This window comes from Octopus sinensis, linkage group LG25 (assembly GCF_006345805.1).
Source record: "Octopus sinensis linkage group LG25, ASM634580v1, whole genome shotgun sequence".
Classification (NCBI taxonomy): Eukaryota; Metazoa; Mollusca; class Cephalopoda; order Octopoda; family Octopodidae; genus Octopus; species Octopus sinensis.
This window is the reverse complement of record NC_043021.1, coordinates 17,011,477-17,029,622: the sequence shown is the minus strand read 5'-3', so window position 1 is coordinate 17,029,622 and position 18,146 is coordinate 17,011,477. Positions and strand designations below refer to the sequence as shown.

The 18,146-nt window shown below is 42.2% G+C and overlaps 1 protein-coding gene across 4 annotated transcripts in view; it reads right to left on the bottom strand.

Moving 5' to 3' along the window:
* LOC115224401 (ATP-dependent DNA/RNA helicase DHX36) overlaps positions 1-18,146 on the bottom strand; it is a 56,993-nt gene that overhangs the window by 27,983 nt on the left and 10,864 nt on the right. For 2 of the 4 annotated variants that reach the window (XM_029795297.2, XM_036513310.1), the window contains 8 exons: positions 17,799-17,902; positions 15,926-16,397; positions 14,286-14,422; positions 12,286-12,360; positions 8,962-9,057; positions 5,796-5,875; positions 4,520-4,594; positions 2,517-2,683 (listed from right to left, as the gene is read on the bottom strand). In XM_029795297.2, coding sequence (XP_029651157.1) covers positions 2,517-2,683; positions 4,520-4,594; positions 5,796-5,875; positions 8,962-9,057; positions 12,286-12,360; positions 14,286-14,422; positions 15,926-16,397; positions 17,799-17,902 — 1,206 coding nt within the window. Of the gene's footprint in view, positions 1-2,516; positions 2,684-4,519; positions 4,595-5,795; positions 5,876-8,961; positions 9,058-12,285; positions 12,361-14,285; positions 14,423-15,925; positions 16,398-17,798; positions 17,906-18,146 lie in introns of all 4 variants that reach the window. The other 2 variants (XM_036513309.1, XM_029795296.2) reach the window with 1 other exon arrangement.

Here is an 18,146-nt window from a genome sequence, read left to right as displayed (position 1 = left end):
CAAAAGAGACCAATAAAATAAGTACCAGGCTTTAGAAAAAAAACAAAAAAACAAAAGGCCTGGGGTCAATTCATTCAACTAAACTCTTCAAGGTGATGCCCCAGCGTGGCCACAGTCAAATGATTAAAACAAGAAAAAAATCTAATAATCTGACCTGCCAACTTTAGTGTGTAAGTAGCTTGCCAACCAACGACACGGTTTAAGGGTTCAGTCCCACTGCGTGGCACCTTGGGCAAATATCATCTGCTATAGCCTCGGGCCGACAAAAGCCTTGTGAGTGGATTTGGTAGACGGAAACTGAAAGAAGCCTGTCGTATATATATATATATATATATATATATATGTATGTGTGTGTATATGTTTGTGTTTGTCCCTCTAGCATTGCTTGACAACCAATGCTGTTGTGTTTACGTCCCCGTCACTTAGCGGTTTGGCAAAAGAGACCGATAGAATAAGTCAAGATTGAAGGAGATGGATGTAACAATGCTTTGAACGTATGCTACTAAACACTATTTGCCACAACTGTTACCCTGGTGACCAACTATTTAGATGGACATTTTTAATTTAGATAAGTTCAACCTTTTAGCATTTAATCAGGCCTTATCTGGTCAAAATAATCTACCTGTTTTATCTTTAAATTGGCTGGATCTGGCCTCTCACACTTACCCTACAATATCAGTCTAAAAATAGACAATCACATAAATGAAATCTCAAAGCTACAAAGTAATGCAGGACTAATTCAAATGAATGTGATTAAAAAAGGGTCACACTTGACATTGGAATCTGAAAGCTAAAGGGTCAAAACAGGAGGTTAGCATCATAAAATGGTATTCTCAGGTTAAGTTAGCATCAAAAAGAATATTGATCCAGCCTCATAAGATCTCTTTCTCTTTTCTCTTTTACTTGTTTCAGTCATTTGACTGCGGCCATGCTGGAGCACCGCCTTTAATTGAGCAACTCGACCCCGGGACTTATTCTTTGTAAGCCCAGTACTTATTCTATCGGTCTCTTTTTTGCCGACGGGGACGTAAACACACCAGCATCGGTTGTCAAGCGATGCTAGGGGGACAAACACAGACACACAAACACACACATATATATATATACATATATACGACAGGCTTCTTTCAGTTTCCGTCTACCAAATCCACTCACAAGGCATTGGTCGGCCCGGGGCTATAGCAGAAGACACTTGCCCAAGATGCCACGCAGTGGGACTGAACCCGGAACCATGTGGTTGGTTAGTAAGCTACTTACCACACAGCCACTCCTGCGCCTATGACAGATCCCTATTCCCAACAGATTGATGGTCCACTGCCTGTGTTAAAAACTCATTATTAGGGACCATTACCTGGTATGTGTTAAGGTAGTCTAGTACACGTTTCTTTAGGAATCGAGTCTGCCAATGCATTCCTTCATGTTTATCAACGTGATTTCAGAAGATTTTAAGGATGAGGTACATGACCTAATGGGGGCTGGTGGGGGTAATGTGTTGGTGTATCTCAGGCAACATAGTTGTAGTCTGTGCTAGGGCATAACTATGTTGGCTGAGGTACACCAACAATATTAACTCTTTTACTTGTTTCAGTCATTTGACTGCGGCCATGCTGGAGCACCGCCTTTAATCGAGCAACTTGACCCCGGGACTTATTTTTTGTAAGCCCAGTACTTATTCTATCAGTCTCTTTTGCCGAACTGCTAGGTGACAGGGACATAAACACTAGCATCGGTTGTCAAGCAATGCTAGGGGGACAAACACAGACACACAAACATATACACACACATACACATATATATATATATATATATATACATATATACGACAGGCTTCTTTCAGTTTCCATCTACCAAATCCACTCAGAAGGCTTTGGTTGGCCCAAGGCTATAGCAGAAGACACTTGCCCAAGGTGCCACGCAGTGGGACTGAACCCGGAGCCATGTGGTTGGTTAGCAAGCTACTTACCACACAGCCACTCCTGGGCCTACCTATTAAGGTAGGTTTCTTATTTTTCTATTACCCACAAGGGGCTAAACACAGAGGGGACAAACAAGGACAGACAAAGGGATTAAGTCGATTACATCGACCCCAGTGTGTAAACGGTACTTAATTTATTGACTCCGAAAGGATGAAAGGCAAAGTTGATCTCGGCGGAATTTGAACTCAGAACGTAATGGCAGACGAAATACTGTTAAGCATTTTGCCCGGCGTGCTAACGTTTCTGCCAGCTTGCCGCCTTAATATCTATCTTAAGGTGGCAAGCTGGCAGAAACGTTAGCACGCCAGGCGAAATGCATAGGTGTATTTCGTCTGTCGTTATGTTCTGAGTTCAAATTCCGCCAAGGTCGACTTTGCCTTTCATCCTTTCGGGGTCGATTAAATAAAGTACCAGTTACGTACTGTGGTCGATGTAATCAACTTAATCCCTTTGTCTGTCCTTGTTTGTCCTCTCTCTGTTTAGCCCCTTGTGGGTAGTAAAGAAATAGGTATTAAGGTAGGTTTCTGTTGGGTAACTTACCAAAGTAGATGGAGAACATTTCTGCGTTGAGGGTCGCACTCATCAAAATCACTTTAATGTCCGGCCGAGTGACCAAGAGATCTTTGATGATGACCATGAGGAAGTCCGAGAGAAGATCCCGTTCGTGGATCTCGTCAAGGATAATGTGTGAGGCCCGGAGTAACGACCTGGAAACAGAAAAACACCAATACGAGGGTCAACGGAGAGATTTTGAAGTGGTTGTTGTTAATGTTGTGGTTGTTGTTAATGTTGCGGTTGTTGTTAATGTTGCGGTTGTTGTAATGTTGCGGTTGTTGTTAATGCTGTGGTTGTTGTTAATGTTGTGGTTTTCGTTAATGTTGCGGTTGTTGTTAATGTTGTGGTCATTGTTAATGTTGTGGTCGTTGTTAATGTTGTGGTTGTTGTTAATGTTGTGGTCGTTGTTAATGTTGTGGTCGTTAATGTTGTGGTCGTTGTTAATGTTGTGGTTGTTGTTAATGTTGTGGTCGTTGTTAATGTTGTGGTCGTTGTTAATGTTGTGGTCGTTGTTAATGTCGTGGTTGTTGTTAATGTTGTGGTTGTTGTTAATGTCGTGGTTGTTGTTAATGTTGTGGTTGTTGTTAATGTCGTGGTTGTTGTTAATGTCGTGGTCGTTGTTAATGTCGTGGTCGTTGTTAATGTCGTGGTTGTTGTTAATGTTGTGGTTGTTGTTAATGTTGTGGTCGTTGTTAATGTTGTGGTTGTTGTTAATGTTGTGGTCGTTGTTAATGTTGTGGTCGTTGTTAATGTTGTGGTCGTTGTTAATGTCGTGGTTGTTGTTAATGTTGTGGTTGTTGTTAATGTTGTGGTTGTTGTTAATGTCGTGGTTGTTGTTAATGTTGTGGTTGTTGTTAATGTCGTGGTTGTTGTTAATGTTGTGGTCGTTGTTAATGTTGTGGTCGTTGTTAATGTCGTGGTTGTTGTTAATGTTGTGGTTGTTGTTAATGTTGTGGTCGTTGTTAATGTTGTGGTCGTTGTTAATGTTGTGGTCGTTGTTAATGTTGTGGTTGTTGTTAATGTCGTGGTTGTTGTTAATGTTGTGGTCGTTGTTAATGTCGTGGTTGTTGTTAATGTTGTGGTTGTTGTTAATGTTGTGGTTGTTGTTAATGTTGCTGTTGTTTAACCCTAAATCAGCCATAAACGTTCCAGCCATGACCATCCCATTTGTTTTACTATAGTCGGTGTGTATGTAAATCTACATTATCCAAGGTGTCCACAAATAGAACCTAACCTAATTAACCTATTATTTTGTTGTTTTTGCATTAACTGCCCCCCCCCCCCACACACACACACACTTTGGCTACCCAATTATCACCCCACTTTTCTACAACACTCCCTTGGAACTTTCCACCACCCGGAGGTGGGGGTATGGTACCCCGCACTTTGGGAACCACTGGTTTAGCTGGCAGTTTACTTCAGCCTTCATTTCTTCTTCTTTTTGAAGCGACCACAACGGAAATGCATTCTGCAGCACTGCACCAGGGATTCCTGGTTTCCATTAGCATTGCTGGTTCCTCAGTTCCATGTTGTGCGTGTCGCTTATGAATAATATCAAAGAGCTTTGCCTTCCGTTAGGCTGCAGCTGTTTCCAGAATATAACACCTGATCTGGTCAGTTGGTCCGCACAACAGCTACGGCCAATAAAGCCTGCTGCATGTTAAGCAATAACAACAATAAGAGATGGGTAGACTATGTCTGTAAATCATGGTTTTAACCATAAACAAACACAAAACAAGGCCTAACCATTTTGTAACCAGGTTTCTAATGAAACACATTGGGTTTTAATTAATACAGAAAATAACAGAACTTAGAGGCGCTGATGGTGACAATGGTGCTGGTGGTAGCGGGAGCGGTGGGGGTGGAAGTGGTGGTGGTTGTAGTGTTTGTGGTGGTGGTAGTTAGTAGTAGGAGTGGAGGTAGTTGTGGTGATAATGTAGCAGTGATAGTGGTGGTAGTGGTAGAATGCAAGTGTGTTGTCAACTTACGGATCAGATTCCAGCCATTTCAGCACAATACCAGTCGTACAGAATAGTATGGATCCTCTCTCTCGTGGAAGCTCCCTGTGTGGGGTTTGAGGGGAAGAGAAAAGAAAGGAATAAATATATCATCCTCATCATTTGTTTTCAAATGTCAACCAGAGAGAGAGAGAGAGAGAGAGAAAGATATCAAAAGAAAGAAAGGGAAAAGGAGAGAGAGATAGGTAGACTAAGAAAGATAGAGAGATAGATAGAGACAGACAGATAGAGATAGAGAGATAGATAGATAGATAGACAGATAGAGAAACAGAGTTAGACAGACAGACAGACAGATAGATAGATAGACAGATAGATAAACAGATAGAGAGACAGACAGACAGATAGATAGACAGACAGACAGAGAGACAGACAGATAGATAGATAGATAGACAGACATATAGATAGATAGACAGACATATAGATAGATAGATGGACAGACAGACATATAGATAGATAGACAGACAGACATATAGATAGATAGATAGACAGACAGACATATAGATAGATAGATAGACAGACAGACATATAGATAGATAGAGATAGATATTTACATAGAGGGAAGTGTAGATAGATAGAAAACGAGAAATATATACAGAAAGAGGCATAAATAGAGAGACAGAAAGAGATAGATTTCAATCCTCAAAACTACTTTAAATCCAATCAGCTGTTGATGATTTCATTTGTTTGAGAAAGGAGAGAGAAAAAAATATCAAATAAAAAAAAAAGTAAAGAAATAAGAAAACCAAACAATAAACAAACAAAAGGTGCAGGCACGGATATGTGGGAAGAAGCTTTGCTTTCCAACCACATGGTTCTGGGTTCAGTCCCACTGTGTGGCACCTTGGGCTATAGCCTGGAGCCAACCAAAGCCTAGTGAGTAGATTTGGTAGATGGAAACTGAAAGAAGCCCACTGCATGTGTGTGTATATATATATATATATATATATATATACACATACATACATATATATATACACATACATACATATATATATATATTTTTGTGTTAGTGTTTGTCCCCACACCATTGCTTGACAACCAATGTTGGTGTGTTTACATCCCCGTAACTTAGCAGTTCGGCAAAAGGACCGATAGAATAAGTACTAGGCGTACAAAGTAATAGTCCTGGGGTCGATTCGTTTGACTGAAGGCGATGCTCCAGCATGGCTGTAGTCAAATGACTGAAACAAGTAAAAGAGTAAAAGAACAAACAAAGAAGCAAGCAAGAAGCAAATGGGAAGCGAACCTTTCCAAGCGAATCTGGAACCCCACTTCGCTGCCCTGTCCGCATGCTACGTCACGTTCATCGGCAACTCTTTGAGCAACCTTCACAGAAAGAAAGAAAGAAGAAATACAATCAGAACAGTGGTGGTGATGGTTATAGTGGTGGTGATGGTTATAGTGGTGGTGATGGTTATAGTGGTGGTGATGGTGGTGGTGATGGTGGTGATAGTGGTGGTGATGGTGGTGGTGGTGATGATGGTGGTGGTGATGGTGGTGGTGATGATGGTGATAGTGGTGGTGATGGTGGTGGTGATAGTGGTGGTGGTGGTGGTGATGGTGGTGATGATAGTGATGGTGGTGGTGATGATGGTGGTTGTAATGGTGGTGGTGATGGTGATAGTGGTGGTGATGGTGGTGGTGATGGTGATAGTGGTGATGGTGGTGATGATGGTGGTGGTGATGGTGGTGATAGTGGTGGTGATGTGGTGGTGATGGTGGCGATAGTGGTGGTGATGATGGTGATGATAGAGATGGTGGTGGTGTGGTGGTGGTGTGATGATGGTGGTGGTGGTGGTGATGATGGTGGTGGTGATGGTGGTGGTGATGATGGTGATAGTGGTGGTGGTGATAGTGGTGGTGATAGTGGTGATGGTGGTGATGATAGTGATGGTGGTGGTGATGATGGTGGTTGTAATGGTGGTGGTGATGGTGATAGTGGTGGTGATGGTGGTGGTTGTGATGGTGATAGTGGTGATGATGGTGGTGGTGATGGTGGTGATAGTGGTGGTAATGGTGGTGATAGTGGTGGTGATGATGGTGATGATAGAGATGGTGGTGGTGGTGATGGTGGCGATAGTGGTGGTGATGATGGTGGTTGTGATGATGATAGTGGGGGAGAAATAAAAAGATGTTTTTTTCCCAAAGGCAGAGCAGAGAAGTTATTCTAAAACTTAATATTTGATCTCTTTTGTTTTCTTTTTGTCTTTAACTCATTTCAGTCATTGGACTGTGGCCATGCTGGAGCACAACCTTAAAGAATTTAGTAAAAACAAAGCAACCCTATCTTTAACTCTGGCGCTTATTTTATTGATCATTTTTGCCACTAAACAGATTGGCATTCAATCACTAACTGACACACGGACATGTCCAGCCTCCATTTTAAATGGAACATTACCATCATCAAGGTCACCAGTTTTGTCAAAGGACCAGCAAAGGTCATCCAATTTCATCAATGACTGGGAGTGTGACCTCTTGCAAAGATCTTGACCACTGTACCCCCACCCCTCACAAAACCTTCCCATCTAATTCAATGAAACAATTTAGGAAAGAAAGAGAGGAAACGATTTGGACAGCAGTGATTTTTTTCACAGATGGTTCATATAGAGAGAGTGGAGGTGGTGGTGGTGATGGTGAGGGTAGGGGCAGTGGTGAGGGTGGTGGAGAAAATGAGAAATGCCTTAGTGATTGCATCAGCTGTGGTCATTAAGCTTCTTGCTATTACTCCTGATTGAGCAAAAACCTATGATCAAAAAGTTTTCCAGCCATGACCATTCCACCTTTTTTCCCCTAGACACTGTATCTCTGACCCCATATAAGAGGCCCTTTTTACTGGGAGGAGAAAGGGATGAAATGTCTCTCTAGATTGAAGACAGGGCCTGAATTTTTGCAACAGATGGGACTCTGCTGGAGGTACCCAAAAGCCAGGAAGTGTTGCTGGCATTTGTCCAGTTGAAGCATAAGAATAGGTACATAAATATCAATGACCCGTAGGGACCCCGTTTTTCGTAATGCAACCATCATATGCTACAAAATATATTAAGTGGATATTCTGTTCTCCTGTGTTAGCAGTGCGATTTAAATCACTTCTCAATGTTATCTCTTCAGATTTTCTATAGAGATTAAAGCCAGCACTGGTTTTCGTAATAATGTTTTGTATCCGAGACGCCTGGTATAAACAACAACGATGAGATTGAAGATGAAAAATTGTTAATGGGCATATATGCCATACTTCAGGAGTTTTTGCTCCTTCATCAGGACCCATCCAACCCATTTATTATCCGCGAACTCATTAGCCACTAAATATAGCGGTACAATATATAATATATTATTATCCACAAACTCATATATACACTAATGGTGTTGGAGAAGTCCTTAAGCAGATTAGGCCGAAAATGTCGCTAGAAGCTAGGATCACCAAGCATAGATTGGCATATTTCGGTCATATTATGCGGAGAAAATCCCTGGAGAAGGACATCATGCTCGGAATGGTCAGTGGCAAGAGAGGAAGAGGCCGACCAAGAACCCGCTGGCTTGACACCGTCAAGAGTGATACCGGAATGGACATAGCCAATCTGAAAGAAGCGGTCCAGGATAGAACTGACTGGAGGACACTGATCCATTGAGTAACCGAGAGTCGACTTCGACTGAGCGGTTAGAGATAATATATTTTTATCCACAAACTCATATATGCACTAAATATAGCGGTATAATATATAATATATTATTATCCACAAACTCATATATACACTAATATATTATTATGATATATAATTTTGACAAATTAAATATAAATGTTGAAGTGAATCGAACGGCTTTTGTGTGTTTCTTAAATGGCTTATAAACACCTTCCACGCTGCAATTGTTTTCATTCCAGCATACGATCTCAGATCAAGTCACTCGCTATACAAGTACATCTCCGTAATATAATATATTATTATCCACAAACTTATATATACACTAATATAGTGGTATAACATTATTGGATAAACCAATTTTACAGATGAAACACACACTTGAAAGCTCGTACATAAATATTAACAACTTGTAAGGACATGGTATTTCGTTATGCAACCATAATATACTACTAAGTGTATTAAACATTTTTATAAGTCAATAACCGTATCCTACTGTGTTAGCAGTGCATTTAATGAGATGACCACAAGATGTGATATGAGGGAGATTTAGCTTCTATTTCTAACAGAATGATCAACTACATAACTGCTTCATTGGTGGTTGGTTATAGTGACTGTTTTAAGCAAGATATGTATGTGGAGTGAGGCAATATTTTGGAGGAAGAAGTGTTTTGGAGAAGAAAGAGAAAGAGAGAGAGGAAGAGAGAGAGAGAGAGAGAGAGGAAGAGAGAGAGAGGAAGAGAGAGAGAGAGAGAGAGAGAGGAATTATTTACTTACAGAAACAGCGCTGATTCGCCGAGGTTGTGTGCAGATGATGCTACACGTTGAACCCATTCCTTGTTCTAAGTAGTCGTCCAAGATAAATTGAGGTACCTGCAATTGTTATACAAGTATGAGTGAACAAATGTATATATGTATACAGGGTGGCCCCAAAAGTAGGTTTACAGTCATCACAAAAGCACTTTAAATTTCTTTGAAAAACCTTTTATTACATACTCTCTTTTACTTGTTTCAGTCATTTGACTGCGGCCATGCTGGAGCACTGCCTTTAGTCAAGCAAATCGACTTATTCTTTGTAAGCCCAGTACTTATTCTATCGGTCTCTTTTGCCGAACCGCTAAGTGACGGGGACGTAAACACACCAGCATTGGTTGTCAAGCAATGCTAGGGGGACAAACACAGACACACAAACACATATATATATACATATATATACATATATACGACAGGCTTCTTTCAGTTTCCATGTACCAAATCCACTCACAAGGCTTTGGTCGGCCCGGGGCTATAGCAGAAGACACTTGCCCAAGATGCCACGCAGTGGGACTGAACCCGGAACCATGTGGTTGGTTAGCAAGCTACTTACCACGCAGCCACTCCTGCGCCTAGAATATAAATTTCTATCTTACTATCATATTGTTTATGCTCATCTTAAACAGACAATGCTTAATCTCTCAGAGGCTCAAAATGTCCTCCTTCAACATTGCAACATTCTTCAAACCTCTTTAGAACACTCAGACACACAGTATGGCACAAATTCCGATCTCCATCAATTTCAGTGAATGCATCAGAAATGTAATCTTTTAATTCCTTTACTGTTTTGGGATTCTTCTCATAAACCTTGTTCTTTACAATACCCCACAAAAAACGAAATTCGATTGGTGCCAGGTCAGGTGAACGTGGTGGCCATTCAATGCTGCCTTCTCTTCCAAACCGATGCTGTGGAAAGGCTTGGTTAACATACTCTCTTACTGGCAATGTGGAGCTGCTCCAGCTTGCTGAATAATGGTTTCATATTTTTTTATTTGCCAGCTCTGTCTGGCCCCCGTGCCGGTGACACGTAAAAACACCATCCGTTCGTGGCCGTTTGCCAACCCTGTCTGGCCCCCGTGTCGGCATGTAAAAGCACCATCCGTTCGTGTCCGTTGCCAGACTCGCCTGGCCTCCGTGCCGGTGACACGTAAAAGCACCATCTGTTTCGTGGCCGTTTGCCAGCTCTGTCTGGCCCCCGTGTTGGTGGCACGTAAAAGCACCATCTGTTCGTGTCCGTTGCCAGCCTCGCCTGGCCCCCGTGCCGGTGGCATGTAAAAAGCACCATCTGTTCGTGGCCGTTTGCCAGCTCTGTCTGGCACCTGTGCGGGTGGCACGTAAAAAGCACCCACTACACTCACGGAGTGGTTGGCGTTAGGAAGGGCATCTAGCCGTAGAAACACTGCCAGATCTGACTGGGCCTGATGAAGCCTTCCAGCTTCACAGATCCCAGTTGAACCGTCCAACCCATGCTAGCATGGAGAACAGACGCTAAATGATGATGATGATGATGAAACTGTTAATATATGAATGTGAAGGATATAGTTTAATAACCGCAAACCTACTTTTGGGCTTGTATGTATGTATATATGTATGTACATACTGATGTATGTATGTAGATATGCATGTATGTACATGTGTATATGTATATACTCAAATTGTATGTGCCATGGTGTCACACTGGTGTCCCACAACATCACAAGGGATTTCTGGGTGTGCCACAAAGTTTTAAAAATACAAATACTGAAATCTAAAGTGTGTGTGTGTGAAAGAGAGACAGAAGGAGAGAATATCATCATCATCATCATCGTTTAATGTCCTTATTCCGCGCGAGAACGGGTTGAACGGTTCGACCGGGGTCTGGGAAGCCAGGAGGCTGCACCAGGCTCCAGTCTGATCTGGCAGTGTTTCTATAGCTGGATGCTTTCCTAACGCCAACCACTCCGTGAATGTAGTAGGTGCTTTTTATGTGCCACCGGCACAGGGGCCAGGGGAGGCTGGCAGCGGCCATGATCGGTTGGTGCTTTTAATGTGCCACCAGCACGGAATATATATAAGTTTATAAATAAACTGAAACTGCATGATTTAACAGGTAGGGTATTCAGCTCATGGGCGTAAGGTCGTGAGTTCAATTTCCAGTGATGTGTTGTATCCTTGAGCAAGACACTTTACTTCACATTACTCCAGTCTACTCAGCTGGCAAAACTGATTAGTACCTGTAATACAAAGGGCCAATCTTGTCACACTCTGTGTCACGCTGAATCTCCCCGAGAACTACATTGAGGGTATGCATGTTTGTGGAGTACTCAGCCACTTGCAGGTTAATTTCACAAGCAGGCTGTTCTGATGATCGGATCAACTGGAACCCTCATCGTTGTAAACGACGGAGTGACAGTTTTTATACAGAACTCGTACACGTTAATTTTTCCCTTGCTTTCCATGGTGTGTGTGTGTATGTGTTTATGAATTACAAAGGCATTTCTACAAGAATTAAGCATCAGTGTAACAACTTACACACACACACACAAACATACAGAAATACATAAATTCACAACTTAGGCATAGGAGTGGCTGTGTGGTAAGTAGCTTGCTTACCAATAAATTAATGTATGTATATGTGTATATATATATATGTGTGTGTGTGTGTGGTAAGTAGCTTGCTTACCAATAATTAATGTATGTATATATATATATATGTCTGTGTGTGTGTGTGTGTGTGTGTGTGGTAAGTAGCTTGCTCACCAATAAATGAATGTATATATATATATATGTGTGTGTGTGTGTGTGTGTGGTAAGTAGCTTGCTAACCAATAATTAATGTATGTACATATATATATATGTGTGTGTGTGTGTGTGGTAAGTAGCTAGCTTACCAACCACATGGTTCCGGGTTCAGTCCCACTGTGTGGCACCTTGGGCAAGTGTCTTCTATTATAGCCTCGGGCCGACCAAAGCCTTGTGAGTGGATTTGGTAGACGGAAACTGAAAGAAGCCCGTCGTATATATGTGTGTGTGTGTGCGTGTATACATTTGTGTGTGTGTTTATTACCCCAATATTGCTTGACAACTGATGCTGGTGTGTTTAAGACTACGTAACTTAGCGGTTCGGCAAAAGAGACTGATAGAATGAGTACTAGGCTTACAAGTCCTGGGGTGGATTTGCTCAACTAAAGGCGCTGCTCCAGCATGGCCACAGTCAAAACAAGTAAAAGATACAAACACAAACCAATACACACATAGTTACAAAAGTGACCTTGTAAGAAATCAAACAAGATAGAAAGCATTGTTTACCTGAGTTGTTTTACCACAACCAGTCTCTCCACTAATGACCACCACTTGGTTGTTCTGAATCTTATCTACAAGTTCCTGTAAAAATACAATGTTTTTTTTTTAAAGTAAATATACAGGGTTGGCCAAAAGTCACCTGACAGTAACTCAAAACCATTTAATTCCAAGATTTCTGTTTAACAACTGAATGAATTTAAGAAAAGCATCTCAATATAAAATATCATGAAAATTGTTCAAACTGAAGTCCTTCATGAGTGACACATTTTTCCATTCAAGTCAATACAGAATGGCAGTCTTTATGGTATTTTGATTTACTGTTGGGGGACTTTTGGCCAAACCTGTATATTATATATATATATATATATAACGGGAAGGTTTACGAAAATAAACAAAAGACGAAGGCAGGTGGAATACAAACAAACAATTGTATTAGTATGCCGCTCAGGAATAGAAATAGAAAAAGTCTTTTACGTTTCGAGCCTACGCTCTTCGACAGAAAGATAAACAGAAAAAAAACAAGGAGAGAAAAAAAATGCGTGTAGGAGCTAACGATCTATATATACACGATAGGCACAAGCTTGGTTGAGCAGTTAAGAAGTGGGACTGAACCAAGGACCATGTGGTTGGGTAGTAAGCATTTCAACCACATGGCCATGTCAGCACCTTGGGAGGTCAAATTAGCCTCATGAGATTTGAACTCAGAACATAAAGGGTCATAACTACATACTACTGGAACATTTTGGACCAGCACTCTACCCCGCTTCGTATACATTGAGGGTATACCCTGATATACTTCATCTTCATCATCCTTTCTCCCCTTTCTTGTTAGGGTACCCATGTACGTACTTCGGCCTCTCTACCCCAAGCATAATGTCACTTGCCCTGATTTTGCATCCCAACTCGATGCAGGGGCTTTTTGTTGTGAGGGACTTAGTGACTTCATCATCATCATCATCATCGTTTAACATCCGCTTTCCATGCTGGCATGGGTTGGTCAGTCTGGCTGAGGACTGACGAGCCAGATGGCTGCGCCAGGCCCCAATCTGATCTGGCAGAGTTTCTACAGCTGGATGCCCTTCCTAAGAGTGTAGTGGGTGCTTTTACGTGCCACCGGCATGAGGTCCAGTCAGGCAGTGTTCCAGACAGGCCATGAACTAGCAGCATGGTAAGCACACCAAGCGAAATGCTTAGAGGTATTTTGTCTGTTTTGACGTTCTGAGTTCAAATTCCACTGAGGTCAACTTTGCCTTTCACCCTTTCGGGGTTGATAAGTACCAGCTGAATACTGGGGTTTATGTCCTTGATTTAAAAAAAAAAGTGCATCCTTCTGCCATGCCTTGTTGAGCCAGTGTGACAGAGGAGACTCATAAAACCAGTATGATCTCAAGCTCAAATTCATGGCCCCCACCTCAGACCATGGTTGGTGGGGAGAAGATGCTGAGGCCCTTGTTTTGCAGTAGACTAAACATGAGTAATCCAATCCAACCCAAAAATGTTCTAGAGGAGCTTTCTCCGTCCGGGTTGCGGATCCATGGAATAAGCTGCCAGACGAGATAGTGAAGATGCCTGAATTCTTTGCATGAACACACCTGTACATAACTCCATGTCCCCCTACATGGCCTTGTTTTTTGCTTTTTGAGCCAAAAAATTAACTTAACTTAACTTAAATACCATGGTTGATGCTAAGGGGAAAAAAAGCACTCAGTAAAGCACCCTGTAAAGTGGTGTTGAGAAGGGCTTCCAGTGGTAGAAACCATGCTAGGCCGTGGTGACCAATGCAGCCTTTCAGCAATTTGGATCCTGTTGAACCATCTAACCCATGCCAGCATGGAATATGGACGTAAAATGATGACTTTAAAAAATTCTACCAATGTGTCCAAGAGTAGAGGTAGAAGGAATTTATGAAGAACATATCCCATTTGATAAGGAAAATGCTACAGCAAAAACAAAACGAGCTGGTGGTTGTGGGTGTGATGGGTAAAATGTTCCAAAGTGTTGCTAACCTTTCTCATGTCGTATGATGGCAATTTCTTCCGAAATTGAAGCATTTTTTGGTAGCTGGTACTCTTTGACCGTTCTTGGAGGTCCTTCTGGTATGCTGCATCCAGCGAAGGATTGCATTTGATACTGGAACTTGGCACTGAAATAACCAAAGGAAAAATATTGAGAAAAAGTGGGATGGGAGGAAGTCTAAGTATGGTGGGGAGGAATGAGGAACAATGGGGAGGAAGAAGAGGAAGGGGAAAGAGGGAGGAGGAAGGAGGAGGAAAGAAGAGAGGAAAAGGAGGAAGAAAAAGTGAAGTGTAGTGAAATGAAAGGAAAAGAAAAATGAAGAAAAGGAAAGAGATCAAAGAAAGAAAAAATAAAAATAAGAAAAATACACAATGAGATGCTCTCTCTCTCTCTTCCTCCATTTCTCTGGTGAGAGGGAAAGAGAGGAAAGAGGGAGAGAAAGAAAAACAGAATTAACCCTTTTTGTTATATTTCTAGTGAAATGCAATATCTAAGTTTCAAGTAATTTTGAAAGATGATCAAGAATTTGGAAAGTAATGGAAGATTTAATTGTTGGTGATTCCCCTACACCCAGGTGACAACTTTCCAACCCATGGGTCTGTTTGGGTGGTCGTAGTTGGAGGGGGTTTTAGGTGAGGGTTTCACGAGGTCAAAGTGCAAATCCTACCTCAACGCCACTTGAGTGTGGCCATTGCCAGTACCTATTTCTTTATTACCCACAAGGGGTCAAACACAGAGGGGACAAACAAGGACTGACAAACGGATTAAGTCGATTACATCGACCCCAGTACGTAACTGATACTTAATTTATCGACCCCAAAAGGATGACCGCCCGATTGGCCCTTGTGCTGGTGGCACGTAAAAGCACCCACTACACTCTCAGAGTGGTTGGCGTTAGGAAGGGCATCCAGCTGTAGAAACTCTGCCAGATCAGACTGGAGCCTGGTGCAGCCATCTGGTTCGCCAGTCCTCAGTCAAAATCGTCCAATCCATGCCAGCATGGAAAGCGGACGTTAAACGATGATGATGATGATGATGATGAATCAGAGGAAACATAAAGTTAAGCAGGTTTTACACCCGAGTTAGATACAGATAGGTGGGTATCACAAGAAAGATATTAAAAGACTGTCGGGGGGGGGGGGGGTAAGAAACTAAAAAAAAAAAATTCCCAAAGGCGCAGGAGTGGCTGTGTGGTAAGTAGCTTGCTAACCAGCCACATGGTTCCGGGTTCAGTCCCACTGCGTGGCATCTTGGGCAAGTGTCTTCTGCTATAGCCCCGGGCCGACCAATGCCTTGTGAGTGGATTTGGTAGACAGAAACTGAAAGAAGCCTGTCGTATATATGTATATATATATATGTGTGTGTGTGTGTTTGTGTGTCTGTGTTTGTCCCCCTAGCATTGCTTGACAACCGATGCTGGTGTGTTTACGTCCCCGTCACTTAGCGGTTCGGCAAAAGAGACCGATAGAATAAGTACTGGGCTTACAAAAGAATAAGTCCCGGGGTCCAGTTGCTCGACTAAAGGCGGTGCTCCAGCATGGCCGCAGTCAAATGACTGAAACAAGTAAAAAGAGTAAAAAGAGTAAGAAATAATAAATACAAAAACAAAAAATGGCAGTCTAACAATTACCGAAGTCATCCGATGCTGGATCAATTCCATAATCGGTTTCTTCTTTGTAAAACTTCATCACTTCTGTGACAGAAGCCAAGATGTCACAGCTGTTGCTTCTCTCGGCCAACTGCGATGACATTTCGACATTATCATTGTCATCGTGACCAACTTCACCCTCGTCGTTGTCGCCATCTTTATTATAAGCATTTTCCTTGATTCTTGGAGACGAGGTGTGCCAAACGGGAGATTCCAATGACTTGCTGCTGCTGTTGGGTTTGGTCTCCTCGTGGGCTGAGTCCATGTTGAACCAGTCGTCCGATGAGGCTTTCTGTGTTCTGTCGTTGTCACGGCAATCCCTGATGTCAGTGGTGTGGTGGGAACTGGGGTGGTACTGATGAGGGTGAGAGCTGCTGGATGGGCCGGATCCAAACTGATCCAAGATGTCCCGGATGTTATTTTCCTGCCGACTGTCCATTTTTATCATTGGACGCTGTTAATGAGAGAATGAAATTGGTTATTAAGGAGACACACAGACAGGGAGACATCAGTTATTAAGGAAGGAGAGAGAGAGAAAGAAAGAGAGAGAGAGAGGCAGACAGACACTGGTTTTAAGAGGCACACATATATCAATTAAGGAGACATGAGAGAGAGAGAAAGAGAATAAGAAAGAGAGAGAATGAAAGAGAGAGAGAGAGAGAAAGAATGAAAGAAAGAGAGAAAGAAAGAGAGAGAGAAAGAAAGAGAAAGAAAGAGAGAGAGAGAAAAAAAGAAAGAGAGAAAGAGAGAGAAAGAAAGAGAGAGAAAGAGAAAAAGAGAGACATAGGAAGACATCAATTATTAAGGAGACAGAAAGAGGGAAAAAGAGAGAGAGAATCAGCTAAAGAGACACAGGGAGACATTAATTATTAAGGAGACAGAGAGACACTTGTTCTTAAGGGGGTTTGCCAGGGGCTAGATAAAAATCACACATTGCATAGAGTTAGTCTTAGATAGACCATGCCTGAATGAAAGACAATCTGACCAACAACAAAGTCCCGGAAAGATCCAACAGTCAAAGTACCAAGTTGCTGATTGCGAAACATCATGTTTGATGGTCAAGACACGTAGCAAGGATGGAAGGGTCAGGGTTCCCACATTGAGTCTTATTCAGTGAGTTCACTTCAGGGAAAAGACCACAGGGTAGGCCTCTTCCAATGTGCAAGGACCGACTCAAATCGACACTGAAAGCTGCTGGGATTGAGCCTGAATTGTTTGAAACACAAGCACGAGTATGTACCAAGTGGTGTTGTTCCATCACCATTGGGACACAAAAATTCAAAGCCACCAGAAGAGAAAAGGAAGAAATCAAACGACAGGAGAGAAAGGCTCGACGGAATCAACCTCGTCCTCCACCAGCATTGCCATGCAGTCAACGCCATTGATTCTTCTGTGCAAGAACTGGTCTACAGAGTCATTAATGGCATCACCATAAAGGAAGCATTCATCAAAGGAAGAAATTAAATTCCTGGATACAGGATGAAGCTGTTGCTACTGCTGCCGTTGGCTTTTCACTATGGGTCAAACGTGGATTAGAACTGACCTGGGGTTATACAATAACAATAACAACAGCAGCAGCAGTGTGTGAATATACTTCACTCTCAAGGAGACAGAGAGAGAGAGGGGGGGAGAGAGAGAGGAAGAGAGAGAGGAGAAGAGAGAAAGAGAGAGAGAGGGAGAAGAGAGAAAGAGAGAGAGAAAGAGGAGAGAGAGAAAGAAAGAAAGAGAAAAAGAGAGAGAGAGAAAAAGGAGAGAGAGAAAGAGAAAAAAAAAGAGAGAGAGAGAGAAAGAGAGAGAGAGAAGAATTTTAAACAGAAAAAAAAGGGAAAATGTTTGGAGGAGGAGGAGGTCATACTTGCTGTTTGTCTTGCATTTCCTTCTTGGCGCGACTGCGTCGACTGTACCACAATCCAATCTCTTTCCCTTTCAAGCCAGGTGGATGTCTGTGAGGACCATTATCTGCTGTCAAAGAAATGAATGGAATCAGGGGATTGCTTCTTCATGCTTCCAGCCTATTGTCTTTTGATCAATTTTTGTTTAACCCTTTCGCATTGAAACCAGCCAAAATATTCCATTTGGCCAGATCCAGCCTCTCACACCTATTCTACAATGTCATTCTAAAAGAAAGCAGTCACATTAGGCACAGGAGTAGCTGTGTGGTAAGTAGCTTGCTTACCAACCACATGGTTCCGGGTTCAGTCCC